The sequence below is a fragment of the Oryzias latipes genome, chromosome 19 (genome assembly GCF_053564925.1).
Source record: "Oryzias latipes strain Hd-rR chromosome 19, Olatipes_Hd-rR_3.1".
Lineage (NCBI taxonomy): Eukaryota > Metazoa > Chordata > Actinopteri > Beloniformes > Adrianichthyidae > Oryzias > Oryzias latipes.
Window position 1 is genome coordinate 23,446,534 of NC_136255.1, and position 17,206 is coordinate 23,463,739.

At 38.4% G+C, this 17,206-nt stretch overlaps 1 protein-coding gene across 1 annotated transcript in view; it reads left to right on the forward strand.

Moving 5' to 3' along the window:
- The window catches only part of LOC101173018 (angiotensin-converting enzyme), a 32,140-nt gene extending 14,934 nt beyond the window's left edge, over window positions 1–17,206 (forward strand). Inside the window, exons 4-26 of the mRNA XM_023949585.2 lie at window positions 1,136–1,279; window positions 1,391–1,582; window positions 1,688–1,785; window positions 1,899–2,068; window positions 2,132–2,178; window positions 2,285–2,384; window positions 2,913–3,035; window positions 3,123–3,328; window positions 3,410–3,546; window positions 5,211–5,298; window positions 5,564–5,637; window positions 11,011–11,448; window positions 11,889–12,059; window positions 12,143–12,230; window positions 12,991–13,134; window positions 13,609–13,800; window positions 13,941–14,038; window positions 15,537–15,706; window positions 15,783–16,006; window positions 16,095–16,239; window positions 16,373–16,471; window positions 16,649–16,771; window positions 16,853–17,206. Of these exons, the coding sequence (XP_023805353.2) occupies window positions 1,136–1,279; window positions 1,391–1,582; window positions 1,688–1,785; window positions 1,899–2,068; window positions 2,132–2,178; window positions 2,285–2,384; window positions 2,913–3,035; window positions 3,123–3,328; window positions 3,410–3,546; window positions 5,211–5,298; window positions 5,564–5,637; window positions 11,011–11,448; window positions 11,889–12,059; window positions 12,143–12,230; window positions 12,991–13,134; window positions 13,609–13,800; window positions 13,941–14,038; window positions 15,537–15,706; window positions 15,783–16,006; window positions 16,095–16,239; window positions 16,373–16,471; window positions 16,649–16,771; window positions 16,853–17,060 (3,479 nt within the window). The 3' untranslated portion in view covers window positions 17,061–17,206. The remainder of the gene's footprint in view (window positions 1–1,135; window positions 1,280–1,390; window positions 1,583–1,687; window positions 1,786–1,898; window positions 2,069–2,131; window positions 2,179–2,284; window positions 2,385–2,912; window positions 3,036–3,122; window positions 3,329–3,409; window positions 3,547–5,210; window positions 5,299–5,563; window positions 5,638–11,010; window positions 11,449–11,888; window positions 12,060–12,142; window positions 12,231–12,990; window positions 13,135–13,608; window positions 13,801–13,940; window positions 14,039–15,536; window positions 15,707–15,782; window positions 16,007–16,094; window positions 16,240–16,372; window positions 16,472–16,648; window positions 16,772–16,852) is intronic.

The following is a 17,206-nucleotide window of genomic DNA, read 5'->3' on the forward strand; positions in this document are numbered from 1 at the left end:
TGCCCTGCTGTTGGACTGCCACACGGAGTCCTTCCGGGTCAGCTGGGTCGGGGTTCTGGCCAGTCCGTTCTGTCATGACTAGAACGCGGAGGAAGACCCAGATGCTGAAAACCCAGAAGGCAGAGGCAGGTGAGTGAAGAAGTTTTTATTTTCTTAATGTTTCTTGCGGTTGTTGATGGTGTAGTGGGTAATCGTGGCTGTGGCTCTCGAGTGTAGATCCAGAATTTCTAGAGCGGGAGCGAGACAATGTTCGTGGGCAGGATCTTGAACCCTGGTGTGGCGTGGTGATCTTGATAAGCGTGGACGCTCGGTGGCGTGGCCGTGGTCTAGATGAGGACAGCGGCTGTGGCTCTCAGTGGCAGGAAACGTCAGCGGAGGAAGGCTGAGGCTGTAGCTGCTCCAGATGGTGAACTCAGAGGCTGTGGCTCTCAGTGGCAGGAAACGTCAGCGGTGGAAGGCTGAGGCTGTAGCTGCTCCGGATGGTGAACTCAGGTGACTCTCGTGGCGTGATAAGGTAACCTGAGTGCAGAGGACAAGACAAGGTTAACTTAGTGCAGAGACTAAGGGGCCAGACGTAGAGCTTCAGGAGACAAGGGCACCGTCAGGGTTAACGGACTGGCGATGATTGCTGGAGCTGGGTCTCCTTAAGAAGAGCAGAGGCTTGATGAGGTGAGTAGTCACAGCTGAGGGAGATGAGCAGCAGCTGCTGGAGGGGGAGGAGTCAGACAGGCCACCATGACAGCACAAGTCCTATAATCCACTCCAGTCCTTTTATCTGCTTCACTCATAATGACATAACAAGGGAATTGCCCAGACCTGCCCATGCAATAGCATGTAAGTCAATTGTCCAATTACTTACGAGCCCATGAAATGAAGGGATTGTGTTAAAACATGCTTCAGTTTTTTACATTATTAATGCAATCTTTTTGTTAAACCCCTGGAATAAAAGCTAAAAGTATGCACTACAATGGCACCTAAGTTGTTCTATTTAATATTCACTTTGGTAAAGTACAGAAACAAAATTAGAATTAGAAAGAATATGTCTCTGTCCAAATATTTATGGTCCTGACTGTATGTCGTCGTATTGGCTCTCTCTCTCTAACTGAGTGGTTTTTGCATATGTTTTGTTTTGAAGAGCTCACTGACATCATGGCCACCTCTAGAAGCTACAAGAAGCTGCTGTTTGCTTGGGACGGTTGGCACAATGCGTCAGGTGTTCCTCTCAAAAAGCTCTATCCAGAGTTTGTGGAGCTTAGCAACAAAGCTTCTCAAGCTGATGGTAAGTATTTACCTTTTTCTCTTGTAATCCTCAATAAATGATCAATTGAACAAAAAAATTACAGATGAAGATTACATACCTGACCAGAGAGCACTTAATCCTGTCTTTTAGGATTTTCAGACACTGGAGCTAACTGGCGATCCTGGTATGAGAGTGAAACCTTTGAGCAAGACATTGACAACCTTTACAAAACCATCGAGCCACTCTATCTGCACCTGCACGCCTTTGTGCGCCGCAAGCTCTACAACCAATATGGTTCCAAGTACATCAACCTGAAAGGACCAATCCCTGCACACCTGTTGGGTAAGATGCATCAACTACAATGTTAGGTTGGCCATAAAGACTAGCCAATAAAGACATCTTTTGGAAAGCATCTTTAAGCACAAATTGTCTTCTCTTACTTCTTAGGAAACATGTGGGCTCAAACATGGAACAACATTTACGACCTGATGATCCCATTTCCCAACAAACCCAACCTGGATGTGACTGATGAAATGGTCAGACAAGTAAGTTCAAAAATGGAGGTTCTCTAGTCTGACTGGACTGCCGGACAATGAAAAACTATTTTATTTTCCAGATATTTATTCCTTAATCAGGTTTTGTTCTAACTCTTTCACAGGGCTACAATGCTACACACATGTTTCGAGTGTCAGAGGAGTTCTTCACCTCCCTGGGGTTGATGGAGATGCCAAAAGAATTCTGGGAAGGATCTATGATTGTCAAACCTGATGATCGAGACGTTGTGTGTCACGCATCGGCCTGGGACTTCTACAACCGCAAAGACTTCAGGTAGAAGAATTTACCTTTGTTCACTGTAGGTTAGGGATGTACATGCATTTGCATACAAAACAGGGTTGCTATAGTAACTCCTGACTTTAAGACTGGTGGTGGTACCTCAGGTACGATCTATTGCCAAAGGACATTAGAATTAGTTGGTTTTATATTCTGTGCTGGCCCCCATGCCCATTAAAAATGTTTGAAAGTCCTAGTTCTGTCTCTTTACAGAACAAAATAATAGGGGAATTTGTCCGCCGACCAAACGATCAGAGGAGCATTTTGATCCTGGGGCAAAGTACCACATTCCCGGAAACACCCCATACATCAGGTAAAATCCTGGTTTCACCCACAGGACTTGAACCCAAGTTGTAAATGTCATGAGTATGTGTTAGGTGAATAAATAGATGAATGAATGGGTGTGTGATTGTGGACATTCTGCCCTGCGACAGAGTGGCGACAAGTGGCCGGGATAGGCCCCGGCAGCCCCGTGACCCAGAAAGGTACAAAACGGAATAGAAAATGAATGAATGTGTTGCTTTTTTCTTGACTTTTTCACAAAAGTCCAATGAAAAAGGCATTGAGTTCAATGGCACCGTACATACACATGCAAAATATTATTTTGCTGATCCAATTTAGACAACAGTAATAGATAAATGTAAAGTGTAACATTGCTTTTCTATTGTGTTTTGTGGTTTATCAAACTATGCATTCTCACAATAATGGCAGGAAGCATGAAGGGAAAGCCAAAACAGACTCAAGCTTTTGTTTGGGGGCTGGAAAATGAAAGCAGCAAATAAAACAGGCCTCCACCACTCTCATAAATGTGCTGGTAATGAGAAAACTCTTTTCCCTGCAGGTATTTTGTCAGCTTCATCCTTCAGTTCCAATTCCATGAGAAACTGTGCGAGGCAGCCAAACACACAGGTCCTTTGCATACATGTGACATCTACCGCTCTGCAGAAGCGGGAGAGATTCTGAGGTACCACTTTTTCAGGTCTTAGTACTAAACATAAATGTATAATTTGTGTTCATTAAAAACTAACAGTCTTTTTCTCTTCATTCTCAGGAAAGTCCTTCAAGCTGGTTCCTCCAAACCGTGGCCTGAAGTCCTTCAGGAGGCCATAGGCACCAGGGAGATGAATGCCAACTCATTGTTGAAATACTTTGAACCTGTTATTAAGTGGCTGGAAGAACAAAACGTAAATGAGACCCTGGGATGGCCTGACTTTGGCTGGGTCCCACCTGTCCCTGAAGGATACCCTGAAGATATTGGTAAAGCATTGCTGCTTAGGTGCTTAAAGTTTATTTGTGATGCTGTTTGTTAAAGTTTTTCTAACCTCCTTCTTTACCCAGAAAAGAATACAGATGAGCTTGATGCTAAAAGACTTCTAGATGAATATAATACCACAGCTGAGGAGGTGTGGAACGCATACACTGAAGCCAGCTGGAAATTCTACACAGACATCACCGATGCCAATAAACAGGCGATGGTGAGACCATCAGAATTATTCAGAAATTTTAACTTCTTCTTGTATCTTGCACTAGTTTGGGAAACACAACATTAGAATTTATTTAATCAAAATTATTATTATTATCCAGGACACTGTTGATGTAGTGGTGGTCGGTTCCTAAGGGGATCCCACTATTTATTTTCTAAGGTAAGGTCATCCTTTGATGCTAAAGATGTTTTACAAGTGCCTCAGAATGAATGGTGCAACATTTGACCTTTTAACCCTCACCAGCATGTCAGAGGGTGTGTTTAAATTTCCCAACCAGTCTTTATGTCTTAAGTTGACTCAAAACAAGCTTTATGACAGATGCACAGGGTATTAGGACATTTGCTAGAGGCTGTTCCATGCCTGTCCAAGCAAAACTGAGAGTTTGTATGACAGTGTAGAGTCTCATTTCTTGTCGGTTTTGAACTATATTAGAGCAAATCTTTCTAACATAATATCTGAGAGAAGAACAGGATGGAGAATTTCCAGTTTTGACAGTATAGAATATGCCTGTTGTAGATCATATGGTCCTTTTGGCCTTATGAGATGAAACGCTGAACAGCATTTTACCTCAATTAAAGTTAAGAATTTTTAATGTGCTCAGAGAGAGACAGCAAAAGCAAGGGGCTGAGCTGGGTTCACAGTGAGAAGTTGAGCAACTTGTCATCAAAGATTTTACCATCTGGTTATGATATTTTCTGTAGTAAAACATTTTCAAGAAAGGCTGATTTGTTCTGATACAGAAAAAGGCTAAGGGAAAGACCCAGGACTTCTTGAAGAACGTGTTTTTCTTGACTGCCCTAAGAAGGCCATTGAGCCCCCTCGGACGATCTTGAAAGGAAACTCTGCTTAAACATTGGCCTCATGGTCAACTGTTTAACTGGTGTGAGATGCTGATTACTTGCTGATTGCTGATTACTTTCCAACTCCATTTGTATTTGCACAGATTGGTTGTTGTTGTTTTTCTCTCATTTAACACAGAAGTTTTGTTTTTCATTTAGCAAGAGTTTCAGATCTCGGACAAGGTTCATTCTGATGGCATTCTCCCAATTTTCTAACCATAAATGGATCCTTGATACGTGTGCTTCTGGATGTGCTTAAATATATCATATTTCATTTTACTTAGTAAACTGGACCATAAACAAGTTAAAGACCCACTTCAATGGAAATTGTGTTACTGCTACAGTCGGTGGGCCACAAGCTCCCTGCTCCGCTCCATTCTGATGCATCCATTTTTATTGCACCGCTAATGTTATGTTGGGGGTGTGAGGGGCTGTAAGCAAGTGGGAGAGAATGTGAACAGAGGAATGAGGGCAGGCTTTCTCTGCCCCAACGGTTCTGCCCACGACTCGGATGCAGATTTCTCATGAACAACCGGCACTCTGCAGAAACTGTTCTAGAAAACGACAGGTTTTTGAAAAGTTCCTTCAAAACGGCATAGTCATAATAGAAAACCACTGAATATGCTTTGAATATTAAAAGATGATCAGAGTGGGATGTTAATGCATGTCACATGCTGACTGACAGTGGTTTAATGAAATCTGCATTCTCTTTCTGCCTTTAAATTGAATAATATCCAACAATTTTGAATATCAAAACTCATAATAATTACCTTTTCTTTTGTGGGAAAACTAAAGTTCTATGGTTGCCTTTTGCAGTACAACACTCTTCTGTCCAACATGGAGACTAAATACAGTGTGGCTGAGGTTTGCCGAGAAGATGGGAGATGCCATCCACTAGACCCTGGTAAGGTCAGATAAAATACATCAGTCATTTACCTTTGTTTTGTAAATTCACAAACAAACTAAAGACAAAGTAGATGAATGTGATAAGAAATCTCAATATTTCATACTTTTAAGTGTGTGTCTTTTGATAAATGGAAGACGGGAGAAAAAAACGAATCTCCATAATTCTAAAGTCCTTTCACTAATAGCCCTTAAGGAGAAACTCCCCTGTGTTTACAGGGTGAATCAGCCATAAATTGTGATCTAAAATATTTGGTGTTTCTCAGACCTCCAGAAGATAATGGCAGAGTCCAGGGATTACAATGAGCTATTGTTTGCCTTTGGACAACAAAGCGGCTGTGCTTGATGGTATGACTTAAAGATGTGATTTTTGTGTTTTATTTTTTTAATGTAGCGTTGAAAAAAAATCAGACAAGTTCTTGTCTTATAAAATTTATTGGGCAAAATACAAATATGAAATAATTTTATGATTATGGTCTAGATAAGTAAAAGTTTAAATTTGAAATATAAAATGTTCACCTCTTACTGTTATTTTTTGTTTTTCTGTGCCAGAAATGTTGGCTATAAAAATAAGTGTTTCAGTTGAGTGGAAAAAATTGCTTAAAACGTTTTAAAATATTTTGTTGTTTAGTGATTAGCTTCAATTAGGGAGCCAGTTTAGCTCGTGCTGGTTTGCGGTGCCTTCGTCCGTGAAACCAGGGTTCGACTCCGGGCTGCTCCCTGTTCCCTTCTCTTCCTCTGCCGGTTCCAAGCCCAGTTTGAGAAGGTTGCGTCAGGAAGGGCATCCGGTGTAAAACATTGCCAAGTTTACCATGCGACTTGTTCGCTGTGGCGACCCCTGATGGGAGAAGCCAAAAGAGGAAGAAGGAGTGATTAGCTTCGATTAAATATTGGAAATTATTTTGATTTGAAATGTTTTATTTCAAGCAATCAAACAGGAATAATACACAAAAACAATACAAACATCAGTTATACATTCATACAATAACTAATCAAACTTGGGATAATTAGACATATTAATAAATATTGCTTGAAAGGGAGTGGAAGGAAGCGAATTTATATAATCCCACCCCGTTATACCATATCCATTTTATTACATAATTTATCATTATCCGAATTAAGAATCATGAAGTATCTTGTTAGAATAAAATATGTCCAACACAAGAGGCCCTCAGCTCTCATCTGTTTGCCTAGCTGTTGGACAGGACAAGTAAAAAAAAAAAAAAAAAAAAAAAAAAAGAATCATGAAGTATCAATAAAGCACTTGACAAAGATGAATTACTTAAATTATTTTGTAAAAAATAACTTTTAGAATTCAACATGGCAATGAAGTATCCAAAATAAATGCAGATTATCTTACTTATAAAAATCATTGATATGATTAAGAAATAAAACTATATCAGTAAAGTAGACATAACACTGTTTCAGGAATTTCCATAGCAAAATTAGATCAAGTATCAAAAGTTAATAATAAGTGCAAAATTATGTTACAATAGGAAAAATCATGAATCAGCTTATACATTTTTTGGAGCAAGTGAAGTAATATCATTAATAGTCAATCAATTTCACCATTTTCAACAATTGATTAATCATTTGTTTTATTTTTTTTTTGTATTTCTATTTATCTTTTTTTATGATAAAGTAATGCTATGAAGTAAAATAAAAAGGGAGGGGAGAGGCAAATTTCTAAAGAGCTTCTGCTGCTCTGCAAAAACTGTGTACTAAGAAATAACAGTTTTTGGACTAAAATGGCGTAATTGCATTTGAAAAACCATTGGAAACAGTTTCAAAATAGAAAAAAAGATGATCAGAGTGGGACTCTAAAGCTAAATTCCACTTTTATCATCACTTATTCTGACTTAAGTTTATTTTTGATTAGCTTTTCATTATTTTTACACAGGTTTTAAGATAAAAATAAGAAATTAAAACTATGAACACTGTATGCTGTTTTCTGGGAAAGAAACATTTATATAATTTAAAAATTTGAAAAGGTAATCTTAAGTTTTGGATTTTTTGTTTTAGTTTGATCCAGCTGTGCTCTACTGAAAGTCAACAGGAGATGCAGATAAAACAAATTGAATGAAAATAAATAGCATTTACAAAGAAATTACTAAACAGCTCCCCCTTGTGGAGATTCAGCAGCTTAAAGAATGAAATTATTTTGTGTCTTTTTTGCAAACTTCTTGACTGTCCCTCGTGTCTCCTAATTCTAGAAAAATTTGAAGTGGCCAATAAAGTGGAATTCCTTGGCCTGTACCTCTACGAGTCATCTGCTTCAACGGGCAGTTGGGTCCTTCTGGCCGTTGCCCTGATCTTCGCGGTGACCACCATCGTGTTTGTGCACAAATACAAAAAGGCAAAGAAGTATAGAAAGTCCTCGTCTACTTTGGAACTGAAGTAAAACGGACTATTTGTCAGTAAAGACTGAAGGGGTGAAGTAAGCCCTGAATTACTGCGGTGAACACAAATGCAACCTCAATGTCTATGGAAATGTTTTTATGTACAACACCTCCAACTAATATTTACTAACCAAGACAAAACCGTTTTTATCACAATGCTCTTCATTAAATTATTGTTGATTAAAATGTTAATATTTTTTAAGGCATCTTAAGCCATGAAATATGTTCATTTAAATGACCTCATTAAACCTTATCAATTTATTGCAAATATTTCAAATTTCTGCACAATTGTGTATTAAATGTCTTGAAGATGAACAAAAGTGTTTTCATTTTTCTATGTTATTAATAACATTAACAAAATGAATATCACCTTAAATGCATATTTATTCACTTTTGAAGTGAATTTTTCCAAGTTTTCTAACCAAATTTATTCTATGTTATAGACACAATTTTAACTTGGATGTTGTTAAAATGTAATGAATGTTTCTTTATACAAATACAAAGACAAAGTCAAAAATTTTGAAGCTGATAAAGATCTCTTTTTTAGGGTTTGCCTCGGCATCCAGTATTACTGTAAACATTAAATCTAAATGTTTGTTTCTGTCTATGCAGAGAAAAATCTTTTTTTTGTAATAAAGCGTGTATTTAAAATGAATGTAAAGTCTTAAATGGAGTGAACATTTTTAAATGTAACTTTCTTTAACTGTTTAAATTTTTGCTTTTGAGAAAAATAAAATAGGAAAAAAAAACTCCAAACATTTTTGTTTAGAAGGGGTTTAATTACACCATTTGTACAAAAGCAACACAGGAATTAGTTTGTGTTTGTTTCGACGCATCCTCCTTCCTCACGAGGCTCACATGGTTATAGGCCTGTCGGGTTAAACTTTCCGCTGCTGCAGAGATCAATCAGTTCATGACCCTTTTCTATCAGTGAAATACCTGCAGGGTCGGATTCTGAATAGTCGAATACAGGAAATTAAATTAAAAAAATAAAAGCACACTGAGCTTTTTAATATATACAATTCATACCTATTTTGCAGCATTTTTTCCGACAGATGCGACAGACAACATTCAATTCAGTGTTTTGACAGATTTTTAGGTTTTCTTTCTTTAGGGCAGCTCAATGTTCAGAAATCCATAAGCTGTTGCTGTTCAGAAATGACTTCTTTACTGGCATTTATTTCAGTGTGGTTAGTTATACAGTATATATATGTATACAACTCAAACTCTTCTAAAAGCAGCAAATAATTACTTTCATCTTGTCTTTAAAATCGTTGGCAAAAACTCCCAGAAAAAATATTTGTTCACACATAGAATAAAGTCGATCAATATGTTAATATTGATTCCAACATTTAAGTGATGTTTAAAAATGTAAACCTGGTTGCAGAGTGAAAACTGAGAAGTGGGCAAAAGCACATAAGTTGCATTTATTTTTTGTTTTTTTGCATAGTTTGGCCCAGGGTGAGACTTATACTCAGGAGCAACTTAGATGATTTTTAAAAAATAAATAAAGGATCAAACATTCGTTATTTTTAACAACTAGTTGTCCTTCAGTGGTTATTTACAGCTAATGACCACTAGAGGGCACTGAAGTGTGTGTATCAGTATTTTTTTTTTTTTTTTGTGTATCAGTATTTGTTACTGACAGGAACTCAACTATAGTGGTATTCTGCGCCATCCAAAAGAATCAAATAAAACATGGAGGAGATGGTTTTGATCGATTTTTTTTCTGACCTTTTTTATTACAATTTTCTTATTTGCATCAGGACAATCTTATTTTTGTTTTTATTTTTTTCTTCCTCAAACTAATGTGGGACAGCGTCTCATCAAACTGGGTAATAGAGACATAGAAGTCCCACTACATTCTTCTTTCAGGCGCAGCTCTTGCAGTAGAAGGTAAAAAGCGCTGTAAAAAAATAAAAGATCTCATGAACCCAGACATGGTTACGAATGCTCTTAATAACTCTAGAGCTCTTCAAATAATGAGGGAACTGGTATAGTGGAACCTGGTGAGAGGGAAAAATGGAGCATTTAAAAAGAAACCCTGTGGTGATTACAAAATGTACAGTAAATGAGAGACTGGGCTTTAATCTCATAAACATGGATGAGAAAAAAAAAAACACCCATGTTTAAGCCTTTAAGACAAACATTTGGGTTAGGCTGAGCCGCTGGAGGTAAAACTCTCTACTAGACCAACAATAGCACAACCTTATGTTTACAATTTTTCAGCCTACTACATTACATCATCCATTTCTAGAGAAAAGCTGGAACCAGCCTGCTACAATCATCTAGGCTGCTGAAAATTTTCCAGAACTAGCAACCCAGAAATCATATAATTTCTGGAGTTCTGAAAGAGGAATTGCAACTTGTATTCTTTAAAAAAACCTCCATAACTGAATTTATGAGTGACGTGAAAACTGAATAAAAAAATGTGTCAAATGCCCTTTCCACATGTTTGAAATGAATCACGCTACTAAAAAGCATGGGGTAGTACTCAAATTCTATAACTAATAAAATAAGTTATTATCTCCCTCTAACTCACCAGTGAAAGCCTAGTATCACATACTAGTGGCATACCCAGGTAAAAAAAATTTTTGGAAAACGTCTTGCAAATTTATAAATATGTCCTTTATCTGTGCATCTTTAGCTGTCCAGAACAAACTGGACTCAAGTGAATGTTCTGTTCCCTTGCAGCAGGACGGACTAAAGACCAAATCGGGGGTTGGAGCCAGCCTGATAGAAGCCAGTTTCTGATGTGTAGACAAAAAGGACAGAGCATCTTCAGAACTGAAGCCCTTGTTGGTCCCTGGTTTGCATAATTCAAAATCTAAAATGATCCAAAAAAGAAGAGTGACCAACTGCAGATGGATTCAGGGCCAGTAAAAGCTGAAGGATGTTGAGAGGAAACAGAATGTCCTGTAGACTACAATCTAAAAAACTATTGTTGCTTCAAATGCTGATGAAGTTAAAACTGCTGCTGCAAATGGAACAGGGAAAAAAAGCTAACATGATATTAAACTATATTGTGCAATGTGTAGTGATGTTTATTTTACTGCTTTCCTTCTGATAAGTAAAAATTGTGATCACTAAAGTGTGGAAATATTAAGACTTCATAATATGAATACATGAATTAAGACACATTTACCAAGGGAAACCTGTGTTGTGATGATTTAAGTGGAAAAAGACAACGTTTACTTCCTGAGTCAGTAAATTCTCAGGCTTTCCTACATCACTTACTGCGGCAAGTGTCATACATCCTGACATTGTCATGTTACCATCGTCAAGACTGAATGTCTTGTGTGTTGCTAACTTGATTGTCTGCCACACTGCTGGATGCTGACCACATGCAACAGAGAGCTGAATCAACAGGTGCCACCACAACATTTACTTTGGTCTTTGTCAGTTGGGCGGTAACTCGCAAAACAGGGAGGTTTAAAAAGGCAGTCATGAACCAGGGGCTAACTCATTCACACCTGATTTCTTCCCCGCAGCATCTGAGGTGGTTGTCAGCCATGATTGCTGTGTGGGACAGGTTGGTATGGTGGGGGCTGCTGCTGCTACCAGCAGCAGTAATGAGGCTCTCTGAAGCCCTTTCGGCACAATGGCTGCCAGGAGAATACGCAAACACAACCTCTGATGCTTTAAGGTTCATCGGTGATTACAACAGCACTGCTGAGGAGGTTTTTTCCTTTGTCGTGTCTGCTGGCTGGAACTTCAACACCAACTTAACAGACCACAACTCCAAACTTCAGGTGAGAAGACCGGGGCTACCTGATCATTCTGCTCATGAGTTTTTTTTTAAACATATTTTCACCATAAAAAATTTATGTTATAAATAAAAACACTTTGCATGATTTGGAATCCTATTTTGGTCCTCTTTAAAAAAAAATGTAAAGCAGTGTACGCCCAACGGATTGACCTGCTGTGTAGCTTTCAGTTTTAAACCTTAGTGCTTCATTGGAAATAATTTCTGGATCGTTTTGTAAAACATTGATTCAGTGAAAAAAGTTGTTCTAAAACTGGGATTTAGTTGCCCCACTTGTGCAGACGAGAGCTAGGATCAGAGGAACCAACAAGGGAACAAGACAAATATGTTTTTCTGGAGGCAAAACTCCATTTTTATTCTTAGGTTTTGATCTTTCAAATAAAATAAAAAGATGAAATTTTCCTTCTTTTTGTCTTTCTGTTTAAGGTGAATGCCTCCCTTGGGCTTGAGGCCTTTTCTGAAGCCTGGGGGTTAAAAGGCAAGACTGTCTTTAGTCCAGAGATCATTGACTCTCTTCCTGATCCTAAGGACCAAACGCTTATCAGGGGCATCATGATGCTGGGTTTTGCTAATCTTCCCGAGGATGAAAGAGAGGAGGTTTGGCTCAAGTGATTTCCACAGAAATGTGCTTTTTCAATATGCTTTCTGTTAAATGAAGAATCTTTATCTTCCTATTTCAGGTTAACACCATTCTCAGCAACATGAGTCGCATTTATTCCACAGCTAAAGTTCATCCGCAGCCAAACGTGAGCTGGAGTCTGGAGCGTGGTGAGAAAACAGAAACGGAAGATGCAGGGACAGTTTTTGGAAGCCCAGAAAGGAGGGTCTTTTTACTTTCTTAAGATTCTGTTTTTGCATTTGGAAATAATGCGAGTTCAGGAAAAACGTACATAAATAAGGACAAACTGAGGTTGTGTAGCTGTGAGATCTTCTTTTTGAGGATGACAAAACATAATTAGCAAAGAAAGGAATGTTTTTGGGAGTATTTCAACTTATTTTGTCTTGTTGAAAAAACTCTCAAGGGTTAGAATATATTTTAATAAAATATTCAAACAGGTTTCACATTTTTTAAATCAATGTTTCATTAAAGCAACTTAACTGTCAATGCAAAAACTGAGTCTTAAGAAAGTTAAAAGGTTTGTACTTCAAGAAAAACTGTCTTGTTTTCTTTCTTGAAAAAAATCTTATTAAGAAAGTTTTTCTATAGCAAAATAATCTTCAAAAAAACCACGTCTTACTGACTATATAATTTTTTCTTAAAATAAGAACTCTTGATAAGAACATTGGCAATTTGTTTGGCTAAAAAAATAAAATTAAAATTAAAAATTAAAATTAAATTCAATAAATAAAAATAAAAAAGATCAAAATTTTAAGGAAAATCTGGCAAGACAGCTAAAGTCTTTTTTGACTCATAAAAAAAAGAGAAATCACGAAACCTTCACTTGTTTTGAATTGATGTTTTGTTTAATACCGGTAATTTCAATATTTGGGTGGGTGTCTCTAGTTTTGATGTGCTTTTACTTTGAAGAACTCAAAGAGATCATGGCCAAATCCAGGAGCTACGAGAAGCTGCTGTTCGTCTGGGAGGCCTGGCGCAATGAGTCTGGAGTTCCTCTGAAGCAGCTCTATACAAGGTTTGTGGAGCTCAGCAACAAAGCCTCCAGAGCCGATGGTAAGTGTTTAACCTGATCCAGTGAGAAATTAAAAATGTCCAATCTAACTTACAAGAAAATTTGGGAACACTGAATACTGAGCCAGATTTCTAAACATTTGGTAGTAGATCAAACTCGTTATTGGGTTCTTCGTCCTTTCAATCTGCAGCACCCAGAGACTGGAGTAATTTACAAAAAACCCTTAGAATTGACACTTTTATTTCAAATACAGTTTTTTAAAGGAAACTTAGTGATCATTTTAAAGAAAAGTGTTGCTGTAACTTAGTTTTATGATTCTAATGACATGATAATTTTATTATTTTAAATACTTTAATGATTGTCTGTTACTCCTTGTCATTGTCTGTTTATCCTGATTTTTGTTTAATGTGTAACCCTTTATATTTTTTTTCTCAAAATGTCTTGTCTTTGGCATTTTTCTTCTTAATCTGTTTAACTGGATGAATACAAGTTAAATAAATAAATACCTTTTTTAGGATTTGCAGACACTGGAGCTGACTGGCGATCCTGGTATGAGAGTGAAACCTTTGAGCAGGACATGGACAAGCTCTACAAAACCCTCCAGCCGCTCTATCTGCATCTGCACGCCTTTGTGCGCCGCAAACTCTACGACCTATATGGTTCCAAGTACATCAACCTGAAAGGACCAATCCCTGCACACCTGTTGGGTAAGATGCATCAGTTACATATGTAATATAGGTCGGTTAAGCCACAGTTAAGATTTAAGATTCAAGAATTTTCAACATGACATGTCTTCAAAAGCACAGCTTGAAAAATGTCTCTAAAATGTTCTTCTCTTCCCACTCAGGAAGCATGTTTGCGCAGAAATGGAACCACATTTATGACCTGATGATCCCATTTCCCGACAAACCCAACCTGGATGTGACTGATGAGATGGTCAGACAAGTAAGTGTAAATAAGGAAGTTCTCTGGCCTGACAGGACTGAGACCAGGAGAAGAATAACTACGTTTATTTCAGGTTTTCTTCAATTTTAGCATCCACTAAGGTGTGGAATGCAAATTGAGGGATTCTGTATCTTTTCACCAACCTTCCCCACATTCCTCAATGATGCATTTCACCATCTTTATCCTTTCAAAGTACTTGCTGGAGTTTCCGCTGCAACTCCGAGTAAAAAGAAATGAACATTTCAGCCAACTTTTGGAACATGTCTGCATTGTCATGTGGACATCCACAACACAGCGGGCTTTTACACAAACACTTACCGTGGAAAGATTTGTGAAAGCTCTGAGAATCTTTAAAAAAGCTATTGAGAGGGGGAAAGGTGTGCGTGGAGCCAACGTAGACATCTGTGGACGGTAATGATAGGGGAAGCTGAGAAGCTCTGGGTAGCTCTCAGCTTGGATATGAAGCAGTACAGCAAGATGACGTATTATGGAACTATGGAAAAATGCTGCCAAATTTATGACAAACCGCTTTTTTTGCAGATTGTCTTTCAATCCAAGATTGTGCAACTGTTGCTTAAAGATCTATCTGTGCTTCGCTTCCACAATCCGCATTTTGAGTTGTAAAACAAGACTACATATTAAGGACACCTTTAAGTTTGTTTGCACACAATATAAATATATTCCTGGTATTGTTTAGAAATAGAAAATGCCCACGATATTTTCCCCTATCTGAGACGGAAAAGCACGCAGTAATGATCATTTTCTTCCACAACCCTTCCTAGTGTTGTCCTCTCTCTAGTGGATGCCGGCCTTTAAATGTTTGTCATTACTGACCATATACGTAGACACAGGCTGTCTGTGGGCAAAGGACAGGAAAACTTTGTGTAGGTCACACGGGTAGCCCACACAAAATATCAAGCAGTCGGTAAGCAGTCGGTAAGTATAGCAGTCGCTAAGCCAAAATGTTCATGCATGCTTGTTTCTACAGGCGTGCTGCAGGCGACAGGTCGTAGCGAATACTTAAACAACCATAAGTAAGGGTGAAGTAGATGAGACTCTGGTGTGTCATGTGGATTTTTAATTTTTTAACCCCCAAAATCCTGCAGACCACTCAGGGAGCCTGTTAGTGCCGCTGTCCATACGATAATTGCACACTACTTGCTTGTAGCCTGACTGTAAGAAAATGAGAAAATTTGGCAGTTAGAGTCTAGTTTGTGTGGGCATCTTAAGGGCACTTGTGTAGCATTTGCAGCATTTATGCACAGTTTCAAAGCAGCCTGGACTCGTACCTTACTAATGACTAGAGTGTGGATCACCATATGACAGCATGACCTGTGTGTTTTAGGTTTGTGTATTGTACATTATCCTTACAAATACTTCACAATAAGCTGACCACACATGACAGTCCAACGTTAATTTTCATATGAGCCTCAAAGACACACCGTCCAGGTACATGTGACGAACGTTAAAGTCAGGTTGTGTTGCGTGTCTTTCACAGGGCTACAATGTTACACACATGTTTCGAGTGGCAGAGGAGTTCTTCACCTCCCTAGGGTTGATGGAGATGCCAAAGGAATTCTGGGAAGGATCCATGATTGTCAAGCCTGATGATCGAGAAGTCGTGTGTCATGCGTCGGCCTGGGACTTCTACAACCGCAAAGACTTCAGGTAGAAGGATTTGTCTATTGGCTAAAGTTTCTGAAAAAGTCAGGGTTTCAGAGACGCAATATTTTATTCTTTGCAGGATAAAGCAGTGCACCAAAGTCACAATGGATGACTTCTTCACTGTACACCATGAAATGGGCCACATCCAATATTTTCTGCAGTACAAGAACCAGCCAGTTGGTTTTCGTAGTGGTGCTAACCCTGGTTTTCATGAAGCCATTGGGGATGTCATATTCCTTTCTGTTTCTACACCAAAGCATCTGCACACGATTAACCTGCTGGGATCAGGAGACGCTGATGAAGGTGATGGCTATTTTATACATTTTTTCCATTACTCATGGAAATGAAAAAAAACAAAACGTAACAAATCAATGAATATTTGTTTTACTAGAAACTGACCTGAACCACTTGTTGAAGATGGCGCTAGACAAAATAGCTTTCCTTCCCTCTGGCTACCTCATTGACCTCTGGAGATGGGAGGTGTTTAGCGGAAGTACCCCTCCAGAGAGGTACAATGCCGACTGGTGGTACCTCAGGTAGGATTTTTCTGAATTTATTTAAAAAATAATAATGATAGTAATAGTTTGAATCTGCACTGGCACTCAAATCCCAAATACTACAGTTGTTCTTTAATCCATTAAACTATTTTCTGACTTATTTTCTTCCTAGAACCAAATATCAAGGAATCTGTCCGCCCATCAGACGGACAGAAGAGCAGTTTGATCCTGGGGCAAAATTCCACATCCCCAACAACACCCCATACATCAGGTAATGTTCAACGTTGACCCCAAGGTCAACCAAAGGTAATGAATGGTTCGAAAAATATGTGCTAGTTCAGCTTTCTAGTAACTCTATCTGTTAAACACTGCTAGTGTTTTGGGGCGGGGCTTGTGAAGAGTAAAGGTAGTCGGAATCACAAATCTGCATTTCTTTCCCACCTTGCAGGTATTTTGTCAGCTTCATCCTCCAGTTTCAACTCCATGAAAAATTGTGTGAAGTGGCCAATCACACGGGTCCTTTGCACACATGTGACATCTACCGCTCTAAAGAAGCCGGAGCTATTCTGAAGTATTAAAAATATGATCTTATCGAAGAATTCATGCAGTATGTAAAAAATGAACATGTAATCATTTTTTACTCTTTCTCTAGGAAAATCCTTGAAGCTGGCTCTTCCAGGCCTTGGCCTGAACTTCTCCATGAGGCTATTGGCACCAATAAGATAGATGCCAGCTCGCTTATGAAATACTTTGAGCCTTTGATGAAATGGTTGGAGAAACAAAATGTAAATGAGACCTTGGGATGGCCTGACTTCATGTGGGTCCCACCCATCCCTGAAGGATACCCTGATGGGGAATAACTTAAAGTTGAAAATTCTTTCATTGGTGTTTAATTTGCTGGTAAAAAGATATATTTATGTTTTGTGTAGAGTTTGTACAAATTAGAATTTCTTCGATAAAATTGTCTGGGTTGTATCCACGCTGCTTGAATTCATTTTTCATCAGT